Below are 21,048 nucleotides of genomic sequence, written 5' to 3'. Positions count from 1 at the left end.
AAATAACTAAAAAAAATTCACAGTTGAATCTTTGGCATCATAGAACACTAGAATTTAAAATGAGTGGCAGGAAGTACTGCTGGTCATTTCATTTAGCAACACACAGATTTGAAAACCCCCCAACAATAACAACCTCCAAATCCACTTATGCTTGATTTTGAGCACTGACCTGATTGATGATGTCAAAATATTTGAACTTCGCTCAAATATGCAACAGGATCACACCGCTAAGATGCTTATGTGTTTAGTTACTACTCTTAATTTGCTTTACTAAGAGAACTTTGCTTACACAATACTCAGTCCCATCTATAAAAACTCAATTCAATGATTGTTTTATGATGGATTGTAAACTGTTACAAAATGTATGCAACACAGAAATCTAAGTTTTTCCTGAGTCATAGCTATCAATTAGTCCAACTGTAGACCAGAGACAGCAGAATATTGTTTTCTGAACTTTCATTCAGTCTAATACGATGACAAGCTCTTGTTTAAGCCTTCACCAGAGCTTGTGAAAGGGTCCTTGGAATGCAGCCTTATGACTGTCTTCTTCAGTTTGTGCTGCTTGGAGAATCCTTCCCAAACTGGAATTCCCAGGGTACATCTACACTACCCACCAGATCGCCAGGTAGTGATCAATCTACCGGGGATCGATTTATCGCGTCTAATGTAGATGCGATAAATCGATCCCCAATCGCTCTGCCGTCGACTCCAGAACTCCACCACGGTGAGAGGCGGAAGCGGCGTCGACGGGGGAGCAGCGGCTGTCGATCCCGCGCCGGACGCGAAGTAAGTGATTCTAAGTGGATACAAGAGCCTCCAGGAACTGTGAATCTGAGTGACAAACGACAGGTACTCTCCCTCAAATCAAGCATCACTATCATTTTTTCTTGTTCTTTCCTCAGCCGACAAACATAACCATATCCTTCTCTAAACTGTGATTAACCAGCTAACCCTCTTTCCAGCCCTAGCCATTGCCAGGCACTAGAAAAGACATATCTAAGCTGAATGACAGTCATAAAGCTATATGTCATCTGTATACTGATGGCACTGGCCTCACCTACCACCTCACATAATATACTGAATAGGATAAGATAATTACACTGTTGCCTAATGGTTCACACACACACACACACACACAAAATAGAAAGGCCTTTCTCTATACTACAGACTAACATTCCAAATTTGTTTTAAAAACTGACACAAAAGAAAATGATTTCTTAGGACTAACACTAAGAACTTATGCCATCTTGATCAAATTATTTTTGGATTACTCTACAGTCTCTGAATTCCATCATTACCTGTTAAAGGTAGAAATATTCCACACCCAATATCCAAGTGCAGAGGTTTATGCTACTCTTTACACTGTTTTAGATGTTAAACGTAGAACTCTAATTTATGTTTTTGCATACAAGAGAATAATATTTTCAAATAATTTGTTTTAAAATATGTTTACTGTATTTGTAAACTTTCAGTCCACATATACTCTGGTAATGATTTCAGATCTCAATTTTTTTTTATGTTACCCTGTAAGTAATCTTCTGCAAGCATCATGAATTCTGTTCTTAAGAGACTGAGCTCAATCTCCTCATCTTCATGTTTGAAGATCCTGAATGTGCGCTCTACTTTACTGACCAAATGTACACTGGTACTGTTCATGTAGCATGTGTGCTCAGAAGCAGCAAATGGTATTGATGTATTACTCTAAAACAATGCTATGTTAATGATGTTGTTAACTGCCTCACACAAATATGAACCATGGGCTATTGTTAGTGCTGTCTTCTGGAAAGTGATAACCACTCTCCTAGGATGTCAGAGGACATTCATGAATGTCTATGTATTACTTAAGGCTTAGATGTTGGTGTTACAAGGGGGACACATCGGGGCAAAGTCAGCTGTAGCAAAGGACATCCTAGTGTTTTTACAAGATGGCCTGAGTACGGGACTCAAGGCTGGAAAGAGAAGTCAGCCACTGCAGAACATTACACTCTAAGAAACCCATGAGAATCTTTCACTGCCATCAGATAACAGATCTTTAAGGACTACCATTCTTGTCAGCTTTGTGGAAATATTTGTGTGTGATGATCTTGATCTGTGTTCTACAAGTTCTAATAAAAAACAACTTTCAGCTTCATGGTTGACATCTCTTCCTCTTCTCTCTGAAAATATCTTGTCTACTTTCCATCTCCTGATCCAAGGGAGTTTTGAGGCTTGGCATTTTCTCAATGAAACCTCAGTTACACGTTCTAGTTCTGCAAACTATCCAGGCCCCCATCCCCAAGGTCACCACAATCTCTCATAAAATAGAAAGTAGTATTGTTGCCCTTCTGGTTGAATCCAAGCATTGTAAGGGAGTAGAAACACATAAGTTAGATGTGAACAATACCTAATAATGAATAAAGATGCATATAGTAGAGGCACTTAAAGCCTCAGGTACAACTTCTCTCATTACTATGCACTCTGTTAGAACAGCAGTGATTTTGTGGGTGGAGAGATCACACATTTTATGAGAAAGTCTGTAAGGCTCCTATAGGGTCTTACATTCACACTTCCTCTAAAACTGTAGAGCTGACATCTTCATCCCTGCTGATGCAGTGTTTGATAGAAAAGTGTTATGGAACAGGTTGCCCGTGTAACCCTTTAGTTCCTTTTGAATTCTACATGGGTCAATGGAATCCTCCTCCCTCCTTCCCTAGGGATGACTTATTACTTTATATTTCACACTGTGAAGGCTGTTTGACATGGAGGGGACTGAGAGGGGGAAAAATTCTCTTACTTGTGAATTCACATTCTAGGATCCTTCCTGTCAGACAGTCTGACCCCTCCTCAGAGGATCGCAATATATCCAGAATTTTCTTTTTTTTAATGACTATTACCTATTTGTTAAGTAGTTGAAAGGGAACTCCTCCAGGAAATCCCTAAATTTCATTTGAAGGCTTTGCTGTGTATGGGTCTAAATGAATAGAGCTTTTTTCCTTTATTCATCTTTAGAAGCTATCATTCTGGAGACTTCTTGCTGAGTGGTGGTCTTAAGCCCATGACATCTGGCTGGCCTCTATTTGTCGTAGAGATAGAGAATGCCCCACTGTGAAGATTGTCCAACAGAGGGGCCAAAAATGAAAATTCAGTTTAGACAGAATTTTCCCTATCTTGCTTATGGAGTCTAACTAGCTAATTTTTATAATGAGGAATGTAGTATGGTCTAGTAGTCAGTATAAGACTACTAGTCAAGAGTTCTGACTAGTTGGCAAGTTACTTAACCTCTGTGCTTCATTTTACCATCTGTTTAAAAAATAATGGAAATAGTACTTGCCTCCCTCACACAGGGGAGTAAGGCTGAATTCAGTAAAGTTTAGAAAACATTTTAGGATCCTTGAATGTAAAGTGTTGTGGAAGAGCAACTATAATAACTTAACAGAGGGTCCTGTGGCACCTTTGAGACTAACAGAAGTACTGTTAGTCTCAAAGGTGCCACAGGACCCTCTGTTGCTTTTTACAGATTCAGACTAACACGGCTACCCCTCTGATATATAATAACTTAATTCACTAAATAACCCCTTTCATTTGTTTTTTTCTGTTCTGCTGTTTGCATGCAGCTAAGTGACTGAAAACTGGATTGCTGTTGGTTAGGAGAGACAGATGATGTTAATTGCCTCACACAAATATGAATCATGGGCTACTGGGAGTTCAAAAGTGTGTGTGTTCCAGTTGCATCTGAATCAGGTCTCAGAACTGACACCTGAAGGTTAATGAGAAGGGGATTATATTCACTGTGGCCTGTTCCGTCACAATCTTTACCACCTTTAGGAGCTGTTGGAGGAAAAGCATAATGAAGACACTTCTGAGATAATTGGACCAAGCTTCTGCTTTTGAGTGTCTCTTTCTCATGTTGCATACCCTTTTTTATGAGGTGTCTCAATCCCAGATGAGGGCACAGTCTGAAGCACCCCACATGGAATGGAAGGGAAAACCTGCCCAGATCTGGGAAACCCCAAAACAAAAGAAGTTTTTAGTGTTGGATGATTTTCCAGAGAATCCCAGCCTTGGTTTTCCAATTCTTAAAAACAGCAACAATGGCCCACTCCTAAGGTGTAATCTCTATGCTGGACCCTGGAAAAGCAGCAGCTTCAAACACGACACAAGCTGGAAGGAGGAAGTGCCATATTCCTGCGTTTACAGCCTTAGCAACTGCTATTGTCTCTCTGCTTCCCAAAGAGCTTACCAATATTTCTAAAGATATCAATGTTTAACCTGCAATTCCAGCTTCTTTAGGTGGACCCTTAGTTGTTCTCCAGACATGTCTTTGGAAGTTTGGAATGTACATCAAATCAGAATCAGGTGAAGCATCAGTTCTAGACAAAATGCTAGGGAAATCTAGTTTCAAGTAGATTTTCCATTGGTGGGTTTTTGTTTCTTTTGTGATTTTTGTGCATCAACTTACAATGGATTCCCAGTGGAGAACAGACTTCCACAATAAGAACTGCAGTCAATACTCTCAGGGCTGAGGATGACGTATCCAAGTTTCTCTGGAAAACCATCCAAAACCAAAAGCTCTTCTTGTTTTTGGGTTTCACAAGTCACTGATTTTGGCCTGGTGTCAGGGTGGGAAGCTTCCAAGTGCCTGCTCAACTGTCTCAGCGCGGACTTCAGCTGTATGATCGTTGGGAGCCAGTTTCTCTATAGCCTCTTCAACTGTCTCAGTGTGGACCATACCCATAGGCCAGCTGGGGGCCCAAATTTGCTGCAGCCTGCTCAACTGTCTCTGCATGGACCTTGCTGGTGGGAGTCAAGTTTAACTTCAGCTTGCTCAATTGTCCTGGTATGAACCTTGCCCACAAGCCAACTGGGAGTTGAGTTCCTGCAGCCTGCTGTCTCTGTCTGCAATTTTTGAGTGGGGGAAAAGGAAGAAACAAGCAATGCTGTCCTTCAAATTCTTCTTGGAAAGTCAAAAGTTTTTGAGTTTAGCAGTTCTGAAAAAACTTTTGAAGCTAATGAAGAAGCAGAAAAATTTAATTAAGAATCTTAAAAGTTCTGTGAAAATTCTGCTATAAAGGAAAAGATGAAGTCTGCTGCGTGTGCCACTTGGAGCAAGAGAATTCTGGAGAGCTCCTTCTAAGGGGCAAGCCTAAGCACAGGCTCAGAGTGAAGATGTGATATGCCATGGACATTGGGAATGCCCCACTGTGAAGACTGACTTGGAGTGTATTGCAAATATTATTTTAAGATACAGTTGGTCAAAATTTGTGTTTAAAACACTTGATAGTGTCCTTTTAAATGCAGATAATAGAATTAATTAAAATAGAAAAACAGGATACAAAGGATAAATAACCTGTCAGAGTTCTGTATAATATTTAGAATTCTTCATCTGCAATAGCCCCCTCCATTTTTAAGACTTACCGTATATACTTGATCATAAGCCGGTTTGTTTATAAGCCAACCCCCACAAGATGGATAAGTAAAAATGGAAAATTTTTATGACCCGTTCATAAGCCGACTCTCTATAATTGAGGGGTCAGCAAACTTTGGCTCCTGGGCCATCAGGATAAGCTGCTGGCGGGCCAAGATGGTTTGTTTAGCATCTGCAGGCACGAAGGTAAACCTAAGTAAACGAAGTGTCCTGGCGCACCAGCTGCTTACCTTGATGGGCCAGGACAGCAACTGGTGGGGAAATTTTTTTTGAGGGGGGGAGAAGCTGGGGGTCAGAGGAGTAACCCCTGTGACCACCCCCCACATGACCCCACCCCTGGCCCGGGACCCCCACACTCTCCCCATCCCATCCTTTCCCACCTTATCTGGGGAGGGCCAGGGGAGGAGGTCTCTGGCCTAGCTGGAGCTGCTCTGGCAGGCTGGGCAGTGCGGCCGCAGCCTGCTCCGGCAGGTCAGACTTGGCGGTGTGGCCACAGCCTGCTCTGGGGGGTGGGTCTGAGCGGCATAGCTGCAGCCTGCCAGCCCCGGAGCTGCAGCTGCTTCAGAGGCTGGGGGGAAAAGCAGCATGGCCAGAAGCGGAGAGACTCTGGCCCCGCCTCTTCCCTTCTGGCTCTGCTGGCTGTGATACCTCTCCTTGCTCCCTCTGTTGCGGGGAGGGGATGTGTCCCACCTCTCCCTCTCTATACCCGTTCATAAGCCGACCCCCTTCTTTGGTACTTCCTTTTTTTACTAAAAAATTTGGCTTATGAACGAGTATATACGGTACACTAATACAACTATGCTTTTCTTTTCTCGCATTTTCACACTTAGTATAATAGTTAAAGTATTCACTGCTTTCATGAAGTCCCATTTTTATATGATTTTATGGTGATCACTTACCAATAACTTTAACAAAATAAGCATCTGCTTCAAAGTTATTCTTTAATGTGTGGATGGCAAATTCACTGTTGAAATAGCCTTTGCTTAGTACAATGATATCCAAGATTCCCTGGGAGAAAAAGATCAAAAGATTAGAATAAACTAGCAAGCTAAATAACATCTAAATACAGTAAACATAAATCCCCTTAAAGAGAGAAAATATTTCTCAATTTATGTGCTTCATGAGATTTAAAAGACACCAAACAACTTTGATTTCATATTAAGATTCTAAATTATCTAGATTAAATCATTACATGTAACATAATGGAATCAGTTTTCTTCTCCAACCTCTCATCCCAAGTCAGAGGAGAGGGGCAAATGAAACCATAAAACCCCTTTTACAGTTCAGAACTACTTTTCCCCTTGACAAACCCATTCCTCAAAGCCATGTGCACCTTGGACAGCTGAAAACGACTCCCTCTGGAGCCCAATGGTTGTAGAACAGCAAAGGGACGTTCTTCCAAATTCTGTTTGCGTATGAGCAAACTCTGTTCTCAATTTAAGTTGAGGTGTTTTAACTATTTGCATATAAAGTGGTTACTATTAAAAAATATCTGAAATACCTGGAATAACTATAGTATCAGTTGGCAAATGTTGAGTTTTTAAATATCTGCTATATATAAACAAACATGTAACCAAGGATTTTATTTATTTATTTTTTACAGCTGACACAATCAGTGTAGCTTGAAAACTTATCTACCTGAAGAATACCTGATTCTAGTAATGTTTTTGTTAAACTAATCTTTGCAAGGACACATCAAAAAATTAAAGAAAAAATAAAATACCCAATTTTGTGTGGGGAATTAATTTAGCTGGTTTACTACCTATGCAACTTTCAAAGCACAGGTGCTGGTCAGATACTCATGAAATTGCTCTGTCTATAAGCACCAAACACTATGTCACCATGTCAACTCTACAGAGGACAATTTTACTTTTGAGTTGAGAGGCTGGTTGGGTGAATTACCAGCAGCTGACACTTGACTTGAACAAGGGACGGAGATCTCTGCCTTCTGCTCGAAGCTCTCTAAGGAGTGAAATTGGAGATTAGAATGACTCAAAACCATAACATAGTTTTACCCCAGCGGATCTTGTCTGAAAGAAAGTGTATTGGCTCAGTGACTGCTGTGGAGCCAAATTAGCAGATGTCCAAATAATTTTGAAAGAATGGCTTTCAAAGGTAGCAAGGTTAACTCCTCTGAGTATTTGCTTTGGTTTCCTTCCATGATTTTCTTGCATAATTTGTTGTTTCATTTTTGTATATATTAATGTAACTAAATATCCCCAAGCGAGTTACTTAAAAAGAAAAGGAAGATAAAGATATAAAAACCATTTTTGTCTATGTTTTGGACACAGCAAAGAGTAACAGTTGGGAATCAGACATAACTGCCTTGAGGAGATAAAATGCCCTCCAATTACGTGGACTTATTCAGAACTTGTCAAGAGTTATTTATGAACATAGCTTTTTAAGAAAAATCTAATTTAAAAAACGGTGTCCTATGAAATCATGAATTTAAGACTTACAATCAGTTTTGAAGTACTCTATTTTTAGGTACAGTAACAATGGAAGTGTCACTTTAAATGTTTTTAATCAATTACAGACAATTTACACACAGGTGTCTCTGATTGAAACAGATTGTGTTTTCTAGGCTTGACTGTGTCTAAGGCTCAACCCTGTGTAAGGTGCATCACCCCAGGAGAAGACCAGGTAAGGAATTTTACAGTTAGTTCCATGGTCCCTGTGCACAACCTTTATCTTGGGAGGTCAGGGACAGGAAAAGGAGGAAATAATTTACTAAAGCTCTGAAACTTATTGCCCCGCTGACAAGCAGATGGAGGTGGGAGAGAGATCTACACTCTGCCTACTCCCTGGGGAGAGTATCAGGCATAGAGCCCCACCTCTTCCTCCTGTGACTGAGTCATGATGTGGGGAGACCTAATAGAGCCACACAGGGGCAAGGGTTTTACTCCCTCTTACTACTCTATCCACCAAATAAGGGTAAATTACAAATTACCTTGTTTAGGGCAGATTGTGAAATTTATATCAGAAACCTAGATTTTCAAAAACGAGTTCTCACAAAGCGCAAAAACGTGTACCTTGACTGCATATGCAAATCATGTACTCCATGCACATATGGCCAGTTACGCTCCTAACAGGCCATTCCCCAAGTAATTGGGAACACACCTTTTTAAAAATCAGATCTTTTATTACAAGTGACACTGAACATTAGGAGTTTAATACCAAAATTTGTATGTGAAACAGCTGGATTTTCATTGCTTTGCAATCAAAATCAAATATGCCTCCTAATTACCTGAAATTGGGCAGAGGTCAATACTAGCTAAGTTTGCAAACTGAGCTAAAGTTTCAGGTTTGACCTAAATTTGTGTTAGGTTTTGGATTTTCTTATCTAATTTTGCACTGCTTTAGTCAGCAGACAACATTATGTACAAAGTGCCATGTACTGTGCAATGCCATTGAATCCTTCATTATGTTTAATGGGAATTATATCACTTTTATTAATTCTTAACATAAAACATGGCTGTGCTAAGTAGTTATCAGCTTTACACTCAATGATATTTTAAAGTACTTATTTCAATCTAAATTATTAGGTAAAATGAAAGTATTTTCCAAAACTCAGAGGACAGCAAAAATTGACCATCACCTATAGCCCTTGGAATCCTATCTTACTTCCAAGAAGGTCTGTGGTCTAGGAAAAATGGAATGGGCAGTTATTTAGGGGCCAGATGGAGAATATACCAAAAGATAGCCTGGGGTTAGTTTTGGGACTCAGAGATAATCAGGGCATGGAGATAACTGAAGGTTTAGAAGTCTGACAAGGAAGTAGAATTTAGAGAAGGCCTGGCATTGAGATGGGGATCATGTGTTTTGTATCACTGTATGTTTTATGTAAGGGGTAGTTTAGTATGATGGTTTGGGTGACTGGATTTGGAGCTTCTCAAAGGTAATAGTCAGTGGGAGGAAAGGGGTTGGAGTGCTTCTTGAAATGCACACAGAAGGTTTAAAAGAAGAGTCACTAGGGGTTGGATAGAGTAATTCTGGTGGTTGTAGTTGGGGTACAATGCTGCAATGAGTTTACTTGCTCTAAGATTTAATATTAATTGGGAAATTCCCTTAATGCAGCAATAAATTATTTTTCAATCAACAAAGTTGTAAATCTTTGGGTATTTTGGTTAATTAGTCATAAAATGAGCAGCCTTTTTTTTACTCTAGTGATAAGAATAGCAAAGGGCCACTGAACCCCCTTTTTAGTATAAATGTAAAAAAATTATGCCAAAAAGTTAACAAACATGAAACTATACAAGGTATTTGTATTACTTAGTGTATCAATCAGGCAGTTCTTTCATAAATTCTATTGCTTACCCTTCAACTTTAAAGGACTTGTTTTAATTAACTCATTAGCTTTCATTAGCTTTTTAGATTTTCTAGTCAAATACTAAGTAGTAGTACTTTAGAATGAAAGTTCAAATAGGAATGGGCAGATAACAATTAAAAGCAGAAATACAGTGAAGTGTGCTGAACTCACATCTTCATAAATGTCAAAGAAGGTTGCCACCACAGCATCTTTGATTTGATTTAGATCAGAGAGTTCCCAGTAGACTTTAAACATACGATGTACGCTCCTGCAGCTTGCATTGTTGCATGGGACATTCTCTAATAAAAATGCCTGCTGATTGCTGTAAAAGAAAAAGCCATTAACAGCTTATCCCATATAAAGGCTGTATATCATATTTCATCTGTAATCTCTCCTACTTAAATATTTATAACTTCATACCTCTTGAAAAGCGACTATAATAAAAAGAAGCTAACAATTGGTGGATACTTTAAATCTACACACTACTAACCACCCCTCTGAAAGACAACTTGTTTCACTTTATCCCTGAAGCAGACGTCATTTATACTAAAGTGATTTAAGGATTAAAGGGAGAGTGAAGAAGCCTGGTCCTGGAGTAGAAAGTATTGTTGATATTTTCCAAGCCAATTAATAAAAATATTGTAATGTTCGATAATGTCCAGCCCAACTTGAAATATTTCCTTTAATAAAAAAATGTAACTGAAATACTACATAAATGAAGAAAATTAGCCTCCACCCTTGTATCAATATATCAATGACTTTATGAATCAAATGATTCTCTTAAGGTTTAGGAACTTTTTGTTCAAATTTAAGGTTACACTAATTTCCTAATCAATACATTTTTCATTACTGTTCTAAAACAATAACTTCTATAAACCAATGGTACAATAACAAACAAGACATGGAAATAAACTGAATTAGACATTTGCTATCCTTCAAAAAGACACATGATACAGTGAGATTGTGATAAGACAACAAGGAGAACAAAACCTGGGTACTAACTCATTAATATCATCAGTCTACAGACTTACAAAAATGCATAAACCTTTGCCTTATAAAGTTCCCCCCTCCCCCTGCTTACACTAAGTTTTCTCCTGAAATTTGGGAGAAAGCAGCAGCTTTCTACAAAATCTAAAAGGGCGATGTTTGTAGTTAAAAAATGTTAAAACAATATCCAGACAAGTTTGTGAATTAGGGGTGGGGTCACAGCTCACTCCATGCTCACAAGGTCTTACAAGTTTGCCAGTGTATTAGGTTATTTGCTACATTTGGATATGATATGCTGTGGAGAGAAAAAGACAATGGGTAGACAACTGTACCAACAGAGAGGACTATTTGCCAGGTCTGTTAGTCAAAGATTGATAAATGACAATACTGGTGTTTACATTGCATTATTCATGTCTCTCACACAGTGACTGGCTCCTCTAAGAGTGGGTGGGGTCCAGTGCACATAGATGAATTACCTGCTGCCCAATAGGGCTTAAGAGAAGGCACCTGGGCTTTATAAAAGGGGAGACAGCTGCAGGTTGTTAGCAGATGCTCACAGACATTTCAGGGAGTAAGAAGGTTCCTGCAGGGCCCAGAGTCAGCAAGGGAAAGAAAGGCCTGTGGAGAAGGCCAAACTCCAGGCAAAAGGTGCAGCTAAGAAAGCAGGAAGACAGACCCCCCCCCCGGGAGGAGAAGCTGTCCCCAACTTGGGACTGGGGTGAAAGAAAATAACTTTTAAAGAGAGGACAGACCCTCAGGGAGGAGGGGCTGGGCCAAGCTGAAACAGGAATGAAGACTTCATAAGTTTAAGATGTGTTCTGAAAGACTTTGTGCAGGACTTAATAAACTGGACACCAGGAAAGGAATGTTTTGAATATCTGGCCTGTGTGGACTTTTTTAGGAGAACCCGAATTAAGGGCTCAGCAAAGCCACACTAGCCAGCTGGGATGCTATAAGGTGCTTGACAATCTGTGATGCACTTTATGAACATTAGCTAATTACTACTTACTATTTACCTCACAGAAGTTTTGGATCTCCATTTTACAGAGCAGTAAACAGCACAGTGTATTGCAGTGACCTCAGAGTGTTCCCCCAATCTCAAGGACTACCATCCATAGTCAATATTTTGGGGTGTGGATTGAGGATTTTATTTGAAAAGTCACTATTTTCCAGGATTTCAAGCCAGAATTGGAGCCTGGCCACTCAATTGTTATGGCTCTCACTGACAGCATCATGGAATCCACGGATGACTACCACAGGACATTAACTAGGGATATTTTCTCTCTCATGGACTTAAATTTGTCGTGCTTCTGTGTGTATATGAGTGTGAATGTGTGAGAGAGAAGGTTATTTAGGTTGCCACAACTGGACATTATGGCCTAGAAAAGAATGCACTTGCCAATGAGGGCTCTAAAGGCTGCTGAAGAAGCTTCAAAGTTCCACTTTCTGTGTACAGTGTATTTTGGGATCAATTCCCCTGGTAGGAATATCATGCCCTTTGCCATGGATGCCACTGCTGCATCACCTTTAGGGAGGATGAAAAGAGAATAATTGCAAGAGGGCATAACACAACCCTGATAGAGCCCAGATCTTCCTCCTGGGAAGAAAAGGCAAGTCACAAAGATTCCCTGCAAACATCTCCTTAATGAACAAACACTTCTTGGCTTTCTGCTTGCCTCATTTAGCCTGCTCCACCAAAAGAAAGTTGAGAGAGCAAGTACAAAGAAGCCCACTTTGGGGAGGAATGCCAGTGAAACTCTGATCCCTTTTGGAGGAGAGAAGAATGATTTTGGGGGAAAGATTTTGCTAGCTGCAGTCCCCAAAACAGATTTAAATGCTACAATTGCAATGGATAAGATAGAAGTACTGAATTGCTGCTCTGCTTGCAACACCACCAGCAAAGAATCTGATGGTTAAAAAAGAAAAAAGAAAAATCAAAGCGGTGTGGCTAAGACCTACAACTTCCTGGACTACTCTGAAACCACCTCAAGTATCTACAAATATACACAACAAAATGTCTAAGATTGGGGGAGAGGCTGAAATCCAGAAATAGTTTGTTTTTGTTTTTTTAAAAAACAACCATTCTCTTATCTGATATAATTTGAGGTGCGCTATTGGTTATGTGAATCCCCTTCTTCCCTGCTGTATTAATACTTCCTATACAAAACAAATGACTCAATCCTTTGTTTATTGCTACACTCCACATTTTAATGAAACTTTTATAAACTATGAGCCTCCTTTAACAATTTTGTTCTTTAAAAATATTGTCAAGAATATTTTTGCATTTATATCTAGTATGAATCATCACCATTTTATTACCTCTGCAATTTTTCTGACATTATACTGTCTAAACCTAATACCACAGCTCATTATCATAAAAATGGTAGCATATTATAATTTCTTTATGTATTATATTAGTACCTTGTCAGGTAAGGCTAATATATGATATGGTGACACAGCTCGAGCATAACATATTGTTTCAATTTATCTTTTTCATCGTCTTTTGATACATTCATTTGTAAATAGATGTTTGTTACTTTGCAAGAAATTTTACTAAGAGGCTCTCTCCCAGTTTAGTTTCCAACCACAATATTTTGTTTTATCATTTAATCTAAATGATTAGATACCAATTTTTAAGATAGATGGTTTTTCAGATTTGAATTGCATCATATGTTCAAGACTAACTATTTACCCTATATATGATGGAAACCATAGAAAACTTATTTACTACTTTATCTTACATTTTCCTTCCTTGGTTGTCTGAATGCCTTTCTGTTGACTCACGCAGTCAAGAAATATGGTCCCATGCCAAAAGAATATATCAGAAGCTCATAGTATGGACAAGCAACAATGGAAATTACATTGCAAAAAAAGAAACACTAGGAAAAGATATTAATAATAAAATGGCATTGAGAAAGGCAAGAAAAACTGGAAGGCAGGCAACACTGCAAATAAGCAGACGATGTAAGGAAAAACATATATATTTTGAAAGCTGAGAAGCACACAAATAGAAAAATGTCCAGTAGACAGAGGACAAAAAACACAAATTCACAGATGCTGTCTCTCTCTCATGGATGAGCAGAGACCAGGAACAGTGGTTGTTTACAGGCACAAATCTAGGTTGTGTCTGTACATACTTAGAGGTTGTTTTTTTTTTATCCTGATTATAAATAAATAAATAAACTAGTACACAAAATTTAAGGATAAACACAGTCCCTTGATTCTTAATATGCAAAAAGCCAACAACAACAAAACCCCAAAGTAGTAATAATGACAGTAGTATTATAACTAACAAAATACGAACAATTGTGAAAAAACCTCAACCGTGATTAGAATTCTCCACCCAATTATTTAGTAAGGGGTAAAAAAATGTATTAAGAACAACACTGTCTATTATGGCCATCTAAACATATGTAAACGCTTATAGCAAGTTTGTGACAAGGCCAATTTCCTATTATTTTAATGACACTTGGTGGCTTTACTATCTCAAAACAAACCTCGAGTCTGACAAAGGAAGAGAGTCCTTAAATGGCAAAATGATATCCCTGAGAGTGTACAATTCAAGAACAAAACAAAAAAAAGGGGGGGGGGAATGGGGGGAGAAAATGAGCAGACAGTAATATAATGATAAAATATCAAGTCAATGCAAGTTATGCCAATGTTAAAAAAAATAAAATATAGCAATTAAGTTGAAGTACTGATATGCAGCAGAGCAATGTAAGCCCACCAAGCAAAGGAACTTTGATTTAGGACTGCCACATCACCCTTAGCATGGTACACACAACATTAACAAAATATTTAGTTCTCCAGCCAGTGCTGAGTATGCAGATTGGTATAACTAATTTATTTACCACCCGCATAACATTATTCCAAACAATTTATGAAGTATAGTCAAGGGAATGTAATGTTTAGTGTAGTGTGACCTTCCAATAAAAGACTGTACATTGCTGCAAAGCTAGACTTACCAGGGCCAAGTTACAAGAGGCCTGGCTTAAATCAGAATACCTTTCTTTCATGGTTTTGTTTGCGTCCACCTTAAGGTTATTTTAACATACTTTTTGGGAAATAGTAGTAAATATCCACTGCTCCGTTTCTCATGCGCACCTGACCTTGTGTCATTCTATGAACTTTACAATGACTGCCTGTTACCTAAAGGAAATCTGAATGACTAATACCTATCTCCAAACATTCATGATCATATAGAGTGGCCTCTATCTTTTAGATTTACTCAGTTCTAGGTTGCCCGTCTGGCCTGTATATTAAGGGATATCCCTTGTTTTACCCTACAGCTGACAGCCTGTAGCCAATAATGAGCTACTAAGAAACATTTGATGAAATATGTTTTCAAGTAATGCTGCTGCAAAGGATCATACAGGGTGTTGCAAATGTATTATTTTGTTCCACCAAGAGAATACCATGAAGAGAAGTTGCTTAAAAATATGCTCTCTTTTGTATTTTTATCTACTTAATGGTTGTTTACTTAAAATATGCGTAGTCGTGTTCAATTTCCTAGTTGTGAACTATATTGTTCACTGTTCTTAAACTGCTATTCATGATATATATGTACAATAACATGACGATATACTATTGGCAAGTAAAAATGCCTAGGTTACTACATTTGAACAAAAAAAAGTATCCTTGGAAAATAATTTGTTAGGTTTTACGTTTATAGTTTAATACCCATTTTCCATGCTTTTTGGGATGTTACATGAAAAGTTGTGTTGAAAGTAACTGGTTACCATTAAATTTAATATAGCTTAGAGAAAACTCCTAATTAGGAGGCTGAATGTAGCAAATAATGTAGAGATGCATATGCAGTACTTAAAAAAAAGTTTGGAATATTATTAGAGTCTCTAAAGACAGAGTATAAAGAAATGAATACATTAGAACAACACTGAAGAGATTAACTGTTGTATAGTAACTGGATTTAAATCCTCTTACCTATTTATTATAATTTGAATATCAGAAATTCCAAGATTTTAAATACAATCCTATTCAAAAGAGAGAAGACACATGCATTTGTATTGCCTATAGATTTATATATAGGCAATACAAATGCATGTAGATTGGAATTCTAATCTTCAGATTCTGATTCAAGTATTTAAGTAAATCATCCTTCATAGGCAGAAAAACATATAGCAGCCCACTCTGCATTAAACCTCTTCAAGTATAAGGACTTCTGGGGTTCAAAGGCACATTTGGGAGCAAAAAAAATGAATTTATTTATTTAAATATATTCATGCTGTCAATGTTACAAGGCCGTTATTCAAAATCAATAGGATGTGGCAGGAGGTGAAACAGCATGGTCTTATTTCAGATATGAAAACACTTGAGGCTATCCATGATTTTTCTTCTTATTTACTCGGAAGAAGAGTGAACCAAAGCCATCCCTGATCATCTCAAAACATATTATCTCTACTCCAATGTTTTGTAGAGAATTGCAAAAACCCACTTTGAATCAATTTTTCAGAAGGATGCTAAATGCATATAATCAGTTTTATCTTTATTCTTCCATGTCAGAAAGCCATTGTTATAGATCAGCATGGTTTCAGATGAATAAAATGCTGCATGCCCCCTTTAATTCCACTAAGTTACAATATCATAGCAATTAAAAACTAAGCTTCCTGGACTCTATCACATACTCAAGTCAAAGGTTTAGAAAAAAGCTCTTATCACTTAATCATAGTAATCAATCACTGAAATTAGATGTGTAGTAGTAGTATTAAAGTTGTAGGAAAAATAATTAAATAGCTTGATCCAAATAGACGGTTCTTTAGAAACTAGCTGAGGTTTCCATTTTTGTTTTATTTCACGTAGAGTTTTAAAATTTAATTATTATGGTCTATGTGAATTCCATGGGTCCTTTGAGCCAATGTTGCATTTGTTTAAATCTGTCTAAAACAATGAATTAATAACACAGCTAAAAGTAAAATGTGACAGTGATACTGGGCCTACAAAAAAAAAATCATTTTATCAAGGCTTATTCTATTGGAAAATATTAGGAAGCTGCTTCTGCGATTCTTATGCATAGTTAAATATGCTGCATTTTTTCTAGTACTGTATTTTTCAGCTCTTAATTTCACATCTCTGCTGTCCCCGCTAAATCTCTTTGCTCTTCTAGCCGCTCATTTTTTCCTGAGAAGTCTGACAGAACTCCCCAGCTCTCTGAGTTCCTCTGATCTTTCCTCACAGCATGTCAGCACCTCCATCTGCAATTTTAGTTCCCTAGGTCAGTCTGTGCGCCACACAGCTTTGATGGATTCAAGCCTGCAAATAACTTTTGTATGATAAAACCAATATTAATATCTGATATTTGTGATGCTGGATGTAAAAATAATCTATAGGAGATAAATGGGAATTAAAATTAATGTGTTCCACCAGTAATTCATGCAATGAAATGTAAGTCACTTCCATTCTTTTATTCTGAAATATTTTTAAACCATCCAAAGCATACAGATATTGTATATTCTATAGCTATTGCAAAGCTCAGGAAGCATCCTAAGAATTTCAAAGGGAAATCTAAAATATCTATCATCATTGTCTGAGGGAAAAAAAGTTGAATGTCCAAACCAATTTTACATTCAAGGAACACGGTTACACTGTGTTTGAATTATTTTACAAAACACAAGAGTCATCTTAAACATATTGAAAATAAACTTAGAATTGATTTTTCATCAACTTTTCTTCAAAAGTTTATGTAAAAGAAAAATTAAGAAAAGAAAGGTGGGAGACAGTGAGTGTGCACACACCTTTACCCAAGAGTACAGTAGAACCTGGAAAAAGAAAAAAGGGATGGGAAAGCACAAGAATAAGAAAATTAAGAAGCAAAGATTTTACAAATACAGGGTTACTATGTGTCCCTGAAAACTGACTTCCCTGATTTCATAAGTCTCTGCTGAATCATCCTATGAAGACTCTACCAGTCCACTAAGCAGATGAAATTGAGAGTACACCAGCTAAATAGCTGATAGAGGATAGCTCAGTGGTTTGAGCATTGGCCTGCTAAACCCAGGCTTGTGAGTTCAATCCTTAAGGAGGCCACTTAGGGATCTGGGGCAAAATCAATACTTGGTCCTGCTAGTGAATGCAGGGGGCTGGACTCGATGACCTTTCAAGGTCCCTTTCAGTTCTAGGAGATAGGATAGTTCCATCAATTTATTTATTTATTTATATGTACACCTCTACCCCGATACAACGCTGTCCTCGGGAGCCAAAAAAATCTTACCACGTTATAGGTGAAACCACGTTATATTGAACTTGCTTTGATCCACCGGAGTGCGCAGCCCTGCCCCCCCAAAGCACTGCTTTACCGCGTTATATCCGAATTCGTGTTATATCGGGTTGCGTTATATCGGGGTAGAGGTGTACTTCAGGGACCACGTTGTCACAAGGCTAGCCCCTATGTTGCCCAACCCCAACCTCCTGATATGTGGAGGGGATAGGCTTGAGCCAGCCCACCCTGGCATGTAAAATCGCATTTCCATGAAGTTGAAAACTTAGTCTCTAAGCAATGATTGAAACTGTGACATTAAAGGCAACGCATCCAAACCACCACCACATACAACTGTCTACTGTCCAGATCTGTACAAGTGGTCTAATTTCTTCCCCATCTCTGCAGCAGATGTGAACGACATATTGTGGCAGAGCACATTGCTGAGAGGAGAAATGTGGAGAAAGGTTGATAGAAGAAGAGGGAAGGAGGAAGGCATTGCATAGTAGAGTAATGTGACAGGAAAGGGAGGGCCCTTTTCTTTCTCCCCTCCCCCCAAACAGTTGTGCATACTATCACCATCAAATAAAACTTTCTCTGAGCCCAGCAAGCCACTGGGCACCAATCTTGGTTTCTCAGTTCAAAAATCTAGTCACTATAAAGAAGCAGTAAGCAAAGGACAATAAAACAGGCTAAAGAAGAAAGAGAAGTCTATGACTCCAACACTGGTAAGGCTTAGCAGCATTATTGATGATCACCAAAAAGAGTACAATGCTACCCTTTTTCCTGTATGTTGGGAAAACAAAGGATCCTTGCAGGCTGATACAAAGCATCAGAAGGAGTGTATCATATACTTCAAGAGATACGAAGTCTGCAAAAGCCAAATTGGTTTATTGAAATCATGAGCATCACCTACAAAGGCCCTGCCATCTTTACAAGCAACTTAAGTCTATTACCTCAGCTACCATAATTCATAGATGATGGCCCAATTCACTCAATTCTAGGATTAATGCTTACTACTGTCTACTGGATACACTGCCATCTAATCTAATGTCCTTAAATATATAAACTAACCATGCATCTGAAATCTGTGTGAAGCTGAATAAAAATTTGGAAGCAATAGTGAAAGTTGTGGAATGAAAGGTTGCTGTGTTGATAATGCTCTAATACCAATTAAACATATAGCTGACATTGGACAAGCATGAGGAAATCTAAATTTCATGTGGAAATGTTTGGGTGCTAGATGTTCCATAAAGGCAAGAAACTTTCCATGTAATAACATATAGCAAAAATGTTAGTTTCTAAACAGGGGATCCCCTTTTTCAGACAGCGTAGCAGGTGTATATTGGCTTCTTGCAAAGAGAAAAACAATAGCAATGGAAACAGTTCAGAGTCAGAGTTTGAGTCACAATTTGAAAAAATCCTGGCTATCTGGGCCTGTGACAAAATGCTGAGCTCAACCTACAGAATTACAGCCACTGTCTTGAATGAAATAAACTTTTGTTTTTCTCCCAGTCTGTCTCTCTAAGTTAGGAAGAACAAAATAATAATATTAAAAGTATCCTTCATGGATAAGGGAGCAGAGACTTCAATGGTGTTTTGCTGACAAGCTCAGAATCACCCATACCAAGAAAAGTGGTCTCAAAAGTATGGCTGAGGAAAACAAAAGAACAAAAAACAAAAACAAAAAACGGTTTGGACTATTTGGAAACAACAATGAAGATGAGATTTAATCTCAGTAAGTATAATAATTGTTAACCTTACTACATTATTTGTTTGATCCTCACATTTGATATTCAGTCTATATGATGTAAAAGACTCGCAACCACAATTGGCTGTAATGAATTATTTGTTAAATTAACTTGTTTAAATAGCTTGTTTTTATAAGCATTCCAGTCTAACACCATATTTGCTCACTAAATTTTGCTGTCCTCTGGACAACAGACTAGTAAATGATAAAGCCCCACTGAGATGTTTTTTCTCTCTCGTGCTAAAGTTAGATTTTGATTATATTCAGATATATAAACTGATCAATTAAAGAACAAATTAAAAGAGGCACAAAAACCATTCGCTGTTATTCCCTAGCTTTGGACTTAAAGTGAATCGTTGTATACACAACTATCCTTTGTACTAATTGCCATGTGCACCAAAGTAATGGTCAAAAAAGGAAAAATGTTAACTGGAGGCTTGGCAGTGAAATATTTAGACATCTATAAAAGTGATGGGACATTTTAGGACGTTATCATCAGAGACCTCTTTATAACCTTTTTTTTCCATCTTTGAACATTTCTCACCATAATATTTTGTATGTCACAATGCTTTAGAAAGCTGACCTTTTAAAAAACGATTAAACCTTATTTTAATTAAACTTGTTTATCTGACCTGGCAATGAGTTATCCAACTTCTAAGTAAATACAAAACAATCAGTTCACCAATTATCACACACAGGGATATTCACTCGAAAGTTTATATATTCCCAGTACTGTCTTCCAATCCTTGTGACCAGATTTTAAAGGTTCACTATCAATATTTTTGGTTGTGAGGGGCACAAAAGGTCCATCTAACTAATCTAACTATGGCAAAACAATAAAATAGTTTATACAAGAAAAATACAGACAATTGTTGTCATAACTATAAAGGGAAGGGTAACAGCTGTCCTGTGTACAGTACTATAAAATCCCTTCTGGCCAGAGACTCCAAAATCCTTTTCCCTGTAAAGGGTTAAGAAGCTCAGGTAACCTGGCTGGCATCTGACCTAAAGGACCAATAAGGGGACAAGATACTTTCAAATCTTGGGGGGGAAGGTTGTTGTTTGTGTTCTTTGTTTGGGAGTGTGTTCGTTCTCGGGACTGAGAGGGACCAGACATCAATCCAGGTTCTCCACATCTTTCTAAACAAGTCTCTCCTATTTCAAACTTGTAAGTAAATAGCCAGGCAAGGCGTGTTAGTTTTCCTTTGTTTTCTCAACTTGTAAATGTACCTTTTACTAGAGTGTTTATCTTTGTTTGCTGTACTTTGAACCTGAGACTAGAGGGGAGTCCTCTAAGCTCTTTAAGTTTGATTACCCTGTAAGGTTAATTTCCATACTGATTTTACAGAGATGATTTTTACCTTTTTTTCTTTAATTAAAAGCTCTTT

General features: G+C 38.0%; 1 protein-coding gene across 1 annotated transcript in view; it reads right to left on the bottom strand.

Annotated features, from left to right (window-relative positions):
- ITFG1 (integrin alpha FG-GAP repeat containing 1) overlaps positions 1–21,048 on the bottom strand; it is a 206,060-nt gene that overhangs the window by 77,015 nt on the left and 107,997 nt on the right. The window contains exons 11-12 of the mRNA XM_065567608.1: positions 9,885–10,035; positions 6,304–6,412 (exon numbers count right to left, since the gene is read on the bottom strand). Coding sequence (XP_065423680.1) covers positions 6,304–6,412; positions 9,885–10,035 — 260 coding nt within the window. The remainder of the gene's footprint in view (positions 1–6,303; positions 6,413–9,884; positions 10,036–21,048) is intronic.

The sequence above is a fragment of the Chrysemys picta genome, chromosome 14 (genome assembly GCF_011386835.1).
Source record: "Chrysemys picta bellii isolate R12L10 chromosome 14, ASM1138683v2, whole genome shotgun sequence".
Taxonomy (NCBI): Eukaryota; Metazoa; Chordata; order Testudines; family Emydidae; genus Chrysemys; species Chrysemys picta.
Note: the sequence above shows the minus strand (reverse complement) of the source record. Positions and strands in the feature narration are given on the sequence as shown.